The 7,235-nt window shown below is 40.7% G+C and overlaps 1 protein-coding gene and 1 long non-coding RNA gene across 2 annotated transcripts; both read left to right on the top strand.

The window, feature by feature from the left end:
* Positions 1-521: 521 nt before the first annotated feature.
* LOC117593421 lies at positions 522-1,671 on the top strand. Its single transcript, XM_034288419.1, has 3 exons — positions 522-943; positions 1,023-1,224; positions 1,328-1,671. Exons 1-3 carry the CDS (start codon positions 611-613, stop codon positions 1,414-1,416), a joined length of 624 nt encoding a protein of 207 aa, XP_034144310.1. The 5' UTR covers positions 522-610; the 3' UTR covers positions 1,417-1,671.
* Positions 1,672-2,015: 344 nt separating this feature from the next.
* LOC117593423 lies at positions 2,016-2,679 on the top strand. The gene is made up of 3 exons (XR_004574818.1): positions 2,016-2,101; positions 2,268-2,331; positions 2,499-2,679. It is a non-coding gene; the product is annotated as an uncharacterized LOC117593423 (long non-coding RNA).
* The last annotated feature ends 4,556 nt before the right edge of the window (positions 2,680-7,235 follow it).

Below are 7,235 nucleotides of genomic sequence, written 5' to 3'. Positions count from 1 at the left end.
TTAAGCAATGTTGCTAGTACATGTAGAAATGTAATTAGCTACAGTAGGTAGCCAGAGCTTTACACTTAAACAACCTATACACATCGTTATTTTTGTTAGAGAATATCAAAAGTTGAACTTAGTCTTTCTAAGTGATTTAGTTTGCCTGAACAAGTATGCTGCTAGAGTGGCTAGCAAGTGTTAGCTAGCACATGCTGTTTGCCTATGTTACAGTAAACACTGAGGTTAAGCAATGTTGCTAGTACTTGTAGAAATGTAACTAGCTACAGTAGGTAGCCAGAGCTTTACAAAGTTATTTAAAGTCCTAAAAAATGCTGATAGTACAGTTGCTACTGTACTGGATTTAAGGTGATTGTGTTATTATGTTTAAGGACAAATCTGTGTTCACTTGAATCACTACATTCAATTAATAAATGTTATTGTTAACAATTTCACTGTTCCACATTTGGCTGATCCCCCCCCCTCCACAATACTGTGTATTCCTAATGTTAACAATGCGGTTTTGTTCACATTTTCTTGCAGATACCTTGACCAGAGAATAACCCGTTATCTTTACCCAAGAGACCTACTGTTGGGCTATCATTTTGGCGTTAAAGGTAAATGTCTAACAATGTCTAGTTACTGGGCCAAAAGGAGAAGAATATTGAAAGGAGTTGAGAGGGACAAACAGGAAATTGCAGCTGCAAACAATGCTCTATTTGCTATTATTCCCGACTTACTCCCGACTGACCAAGTAAATCCTCATGTTAATGAGCATGGAATGGCTACAACAAGCCATGTACAAACTGTAACCCCTGAAGCACAGGAAACACTTGTTGATGAGGTATATGAACCAGGTGAAATGTTTTCCTCAAGCACAGAAGATAGTGAAGAGGAAGTGGATTGCCTAAGGACACAATTGGCAGGGTGGGCTATTGACAACATGATCCCCCATCATGAAGGGGTGAGAATTTTAATTTATTGATTTTGTCTGGAAATTAATAAAAAATTTAAACTTTATGCAAATTTTTCTTCTATTTCAGATGCTGTTTGCCATTGTTCAGTTCATTGATGAGGGGGATCTGCCGTTTGCAGTGGTTCCGCAAGTGTGGCTCAGCAAGGGCATGTGCTATTGGCCCCCATTTAACCTCTGCAAAAAGGACAAAGGCAACAATTTAGCCATCCGCTGCACGCCTCCACACAGCACCTGGGAAAAACATAATTTTAAGTTCATGAAGGGAGCAGGTAAATGGGTCTGACTTGTGCATTTTATTTTCCTGCATTTCATCTGTGTAATTTCTGTTTATGGTGCATAACTGACTCTTTCATTCATTATTCCCTGATCTAGAATCTTGGCAAGAGGCGACAAGATATTTGATGCGCTTCCAAACAGGTTCCTGCGTTGAAACGACGGATGATGACAAGAAGGGAAAGTGAAAGAGAATTTCAAACTCTAAGTACAGACCCCAGGCCTCTTCTGATGAAGAGGAGTCTTGTCTTCCAGATGCACCAGCAGTGCTCTCGTTTCAACAACCTCTTTTGAACTTGGAAAACATTGTTCCCGGTAATGTTTCAGTGCTGCCCGATGCTCCAGAAGTTTCATTGGTTCCAGAAAACCAGGAAAATGTGGAGCCATCTGTAGACTTCAGAGCTGGTATGTAAAATGTATTGCTGTGATGCCCTTATTTGTGATCCTGCCACTAAACTATACCCTTTGTTAGAGTTTTCAAATTTCTGTTTCCTCTTTCTCAGAACCAGGTTTCTTCCCCAGGACACACTCCATTCACAGAGCCAAGCGTTTGAGTAGCGAGTAAGTGATGTTATTTGTGTCATAAATGTCATAGTTTTAGTAATTGAGGGACCAGGACTGACTACTTTAATTCTTTATTCTGGGAACCCGCTGTAGTGCAGATCAGACCCTAGTGCTGCGACGTCTTGGAGAGTTTGGCGATGTTGTGCGTAGCATGGAAAAACAAATGGACACTATGCTGCAACATTTCAGTGCCATGTGTCTGTTGGAGAGCTATCCCTGCCAGGGGATCTGTTACTCCCCCTAGACACCAGGAAGATTTGGTGTTTCTTGACAGCATTTTGAGGCAGGATAAAGCTCCAGGAACGATTTGTAAGTGTGTTGCTTTCGTTTATAAGGCCGTAGGGGTAATCTAAAACAGTCAAATTAAGTTTGTACACTGTATATTCTACAGTCTAAATCCACAGCCTGTCACATTTTATATTTATGTATGAGAAGCTTGCGAGAAATGTAATTTAACACATTCTTGGATTTTCAGCTTCGGTTTTTGGCTATCAAATGTGGGAGGGACCTGAAGACAACAGTGTGGAGAATGCTTCAGAGTATCTTCTCTAATAACCTTGCCGTTAATACAACTTGGGGATAAAAACATGTTTTAGAGACCTGTTCCTGAAGACCATTGTTCAAAGTAAGTTGGAGATTTTTTTTAAGTAGATGCCATTATGCCTTATGCCATTCAAATGTAATGATAGATCTGTATTTTCTACAGGGGCCCTCCGGAAGAACCCGGCAACCCAGGATGCCACTGATGAGGCGGTCCAGGTTAACGTTACACGTTACCTGAAGGGAGCATCAGACCGTGAAGGAGGAAAAAGCCGCACAGCTGAGAAGGACCCACAGCCGACCCCTTAAACCTAGGCTGACTACTGACACCCCGGCATCACTGACAACTGGAACACTTTCTTTATCCTGCAGTCAGTAACATCAAGAGGCCAGAAGTGCCAGACTACACTCACCAAATCCACCCTGTTTTTTTTTTGTATTTTAACTAGAGTATTGGCTTATTCCATTATAGTTTGTAAATCCTATTTCATACCTGTTACTTGATATTGCACATTAACTAGTACCAGCATTCTACTTTCATTTCATCACTGTGCTTAACTGTTATTCAATTAATAATAGCTTGGAAATACTATTTCGTACCTCTGATACTTGATATTGCACATTACCTGGTACCAAATATTCTACTTACTCTGTTTTTAACATCAGCATTTTTCATTCCATCACAGTGCTTAACTATTATTCTATTGTTAAATATAGCTTGTAAATCCTTGTGCCACAGGTCAGCATTGCAGTTATAATGGTCTGTTCTACTACTGTTTTTACCTCTGTATTTTTATATATGTATGTCAAGTTTTGTTTATCACAGATACAAGAGACATCTTAATGCAGCACGGTGTAAATCTTGTGCTCCAGGTCAGCAATGCCGTTATAATGGAATATTCTACTCTAGAGCTTTACTCAATGGCTTGAAAATGTGATGTTCTACCTTGTTTTATTTGGTATCCTGCACATCCTTTGGTACCAAATATCCTCATTACTTGTTATGTTTACTGGTAATTATTTTCTTCCCAGAGCTGACCTCTATATTATTAACAATTATTGTGTTTGTGTTATAATTTGCTTGTTCTTTTTCTTTTTTTTTTAACCAAAATTTTATTGGAAACCTGCATGTTCGGTAGTGTGTATTTATGTTTATTTTTTTCTGCCTATTATTTATTTCAGTGATCTGACAAATTAAAATACCAAATGGAAATTTGTCTGGTTTGATCAATCATTATTCTCGATAAACTGCATGCTATAAATATTAAATGTATATATAAAAGCGGCAGATCGCTCAAAAACCGCGGAAGGTCCGCCTTTTGTATAAACCGGCGGTGGAATGGCGGTTGGACCACGGGCCGGCCGCAGAACACAGGCGGTAGGAAGGTGGCTGCCGCTTTTAAAAAGCTGGCAAACGTGTTTGCGATTTAGACATTCTGACGCTTCTACTGTCTCTGGAGGACCGCCTCCGGTCCACCGACTCATTGCTATCTGGGTTGTTGCAGGGTCCTCTGGTCGGCTACTGAAGGAACTGGATTTTGACCCGTTTTAGATTCATTCCAAATAGTCAATGAATTAGTGTAACAAATTAATTGTATATATAAAGAGTATTAAAATTACAGTATCAAAGATAAAAGTTCTCTGGAGATTCAAGAGGTTTGCCAGAGCAAAGAAGCATGCAGAGGTTAGGGAAAATGCCACTCTGGTATATATCCCCTAACCAAAAGTGTGGGGTTAGGTTTACTGACTTAAGAAAACAAATCCTGAAGGATTTACCCCTTATCAATCAGGGACACATTCCGATCTGTTCTGTGGCCATCTCCTAAGACAGTGGTGTTATCTCAAAAAGCAAGCAAGCTAGGCAATAACATGCAAATATTTTGTCCCTGCATTCACACCTTACAGAGACAAATGTTAACTGTTAACATTCCAATGTTAACCATGCTGTGGTGCAGTTAATCAGAATGCTCTGGATTGTGAAGAAGTAAAAGTTCACAAGGACTTTGGAGGACAGTTGTGCTTTCTTCAGCCTCCTCAAAAAGTACAGGCACTGCTGCACCATTTTGACCAGGGCTAGGTGTTGAGGGTCCAGGAGAGGTCTGAGGAGATGTGGACACCCAGGAAAAGGACCAGTGACAGGTCAAATGTCAGTAAAGACCTTGGCCAGCTGCCCAGCACACGCCTGCCCAGCAAACGCCTGGGGACACCATCAGGACCAGCAGCCTTGCATGCATGCAGACAACACATCTGCGGTGGACAGTCTGAGGGGGTGGTTGTCTGGGGGGAGTTCTGCTTTGGCTGCCTCTTATGGCTCTTTGGGCATAGAAGCTGTATAACACTTCAGTGAAGGAGATATTGCTGGCTGTGGAGGCTAGAGTTCTTTGGCCGGTAGTCTGTGTTGGCTTGGATGCCCTGCCACATGCGTCAGGGTTTTGAGTTCTTGAAGTGCTCCTCAATCTGCAGTTTGTGGTAATTTCTAACCATATTTGATGCCACTTTTCAGGTTGGCCCTGGATGAGCTGTAGGCCTCTGCATCGCCAGATCTGAGAGCAGCGTTGATTGCCTTTAGCAGTTGTCGGACCTCACTGTTCATCCACGGCTTCTGGTTGGGGAAGATATTTTTTTCGTGTATGGATGGTTTCTTGATGCAGATGTTGATGCAGGTGTTGAAGTAATCCAGAACGGATGAAATATATGTTTCAATGTCCGTATGGGAGGAAAGGGTGGCTTGAGCGGCAAACAAACTCCAGTCTGTGTGTTGAAACTGGTGCTGTAGAAGTGAATGTGACCCTTCTGGCTGTACTCACTGATGGTTTCACACGTTTAATGAAGGGTAAAGACTTGGGAAATAAAAAAAGTGAAAGATGATTAGACTGTCTCAGGTGGGGGAGGGGAAGGATTTGTAAGCCTCCAGAATGTTTGTTGTGATGGCAATTCCATTATTTTCTATAGCTGGTTTAACAACCAACAAATAACAAAACAACACAAAGAACAGAAGAACACAATTTTCCATGTCCCATTACTGTTCCAATTACTCATCAGTTAAGATAGTTTGCTTACATTGAAGTATCACTCTCAAGGAGTAGTTTATGAACAATTTTCAGTTCACCTAACCAGATCTCAGTTGGTATGTAATTACATCCGATTGTGTTGTATCGGAACTACAATCAAATTAACCATTGTTTCACATAAATGATCAAATAACTTATTGCAAATCAAAACATTTCACACCATCTTGAAACTCAAATGATGTAAATGTTACTTAACCTTTAATTACTCCACCAAATGTTGCATAGTGTCAGTTTCTTCTAAGCACTGACACATAATCCTGTCATAAATCATGACCCCCCCCCCTTTATGCCCTATCTTCCCAGAGCTCACCCTTGAGTGGGGGATAGTTTACTAACCTAAGGATAACAGACCCTAGTCTTGAAGAATGGTCCCCTTATCAATTAGGGACAAACCTTTTTTGTCTCATCATTCACCTCAAAGAAACATCTGCTAACCATTAACATGCCAATGATTGCCTACTACGACAGAAATTAAGTGCATAGGTGTACATGTCTATAAAAATAATGAACAGTCATTGAATATGTAAATAAACATGGAATTGACACATCCGGTTCCTTCAAGTCAAAACCAGAATAATGAACACCAAGTATTCAATGTTAGCCGAATTAGAATACTCAATTTTGATAATGTCACCAGTAAGTCTGTTTCTCTTCTAAAGAGTTCAAACAAGTCAAAAACTCATTTCAAACTGCTCCCCACCCCACACACTGGAGTTTGTGTCAGTGAATTGAGCACTCCAGGGGGTCTGTACCTCTCTTTACAATTTTGACTAAGTAAAACTTCTCAACTTGGTTTTCTAGAATAACTAGAAAGAAGAAAGAATTACTTTCTCAGTATTAAGTAAAACATAGCCAAACTTAGTAAACTTGTAAGGAATAACAAGTCACTTTTACCCACTGCATGAGATTAATATGATTACTTCTAATCAAATATCAAACAAACTGAACAGTAACAATCCCATAGTCACTTATTCATCCCATCAAATTATTTATTTCTTAGCAAAACCAAGTCAAAATGGTAAGATGTATTCTACTCAACCATAGTCATGTTCGATTTTGTATAAAACAAAAATACATACATACTAGGGGTGGAGCCGAACCCAAATACGGTATTCGGAAAGGCACAAATAACGTGGTTTTTACAAATACTTATTTCAAACAAATACTTGAAAAAATATTTGTATTCGGGAACAAGAAAACCGTTATATCAAAAAGCTGCGTTTTCTCATGAGACCGCAGTACATGCCCGGATGAGTGAGTGAGTCACGTTCAGTCGGGGGAGGGGAAAAGAATAAAAGCGGTAACTGACACAGGCTGCTCCACACATCTCCATTCTCCACACAGCAACAGAGAGCGCTCGGCTGAGTGAAAAAAAACGCAACTGCGTCACAATTTTGTTTAATAGATTTTTGTACCTTAATGTCACGTCCTGGCTGTGCCCCTAGCCATCTCTGCGCTGGGCTCGGGGCATAGCCAGGACAGGACAGGAGGTGGCCTTTAGCCACCTCTACTCCTTTTTTTGGTTTCCCCAATTGGAGGCAGGTGTTAGTTATTGCCTCCAATTGGGGACCCTATTTAAGTTTAGTTTGTAGGCCCCGAGGCGTGGTTCATTTTTGTTTTGTTTATCCTGTGTAAGGAATACCCACGTCACTGGTTGCTGCCTTTTGTTTTGTTGGAGTCCTTCTTTCTTTATTTTGTATTAAACATGGATTACCTTACCTACCTCTACTCTGCGCCTGTGTCCTCTTCATCCCACGACCGTGACAGAATGAACCACCACCAAGAGACACAGCAGAAATGGACGGTAGGGGAACTCCTCGGTTGGCCGGACA

Source organism: Esox lucius, chromosome 19 (genome assembly GCF_011004845.1).
Source record: "Esox lucius isolate fEsoLuc1 chromosome 19, fEsoLuc1.pri, whole genome shotgun sequence".
NCBI lineage: Eukaryota > Metazoa > Chordata > Actinopteri > Esociformes > Esocidae > Esox > Esox lucius.
The sequence above is the reverse complement of the archived record's forward strand: the minus strand, read 5'-3'. Positions and strand labels throughout refer to the sequence as shown.

What these genes read in the sequence shown, in the direction of transcription:
- LOC117593421 (XM_034288419.1), top strand. Translation starts at nt 611, where the DNA reads ATGTCTAGTTACTGGGCCAAAAGGAGAAGAATATTGAAAGGAGTTGAG. An exon ending in TGATCCCCCATCATGAAGGG is followed by an intron (nt 944 to 1,022) that starts GTGAGAATTTTA and finishes CTTCTATTTCAG; the next exon opens with ATGCTGTTTGCCATTGTTCA. An exon ending in TAAGTTCATGAAGGGAGCAG is followed by an intron (nt 1,225 to 1,327) that starts GTAAATGGGTCT and finishes TCCCTGATCTAG; the next exon opens with AATCTTGGCAAGAGGCGACA.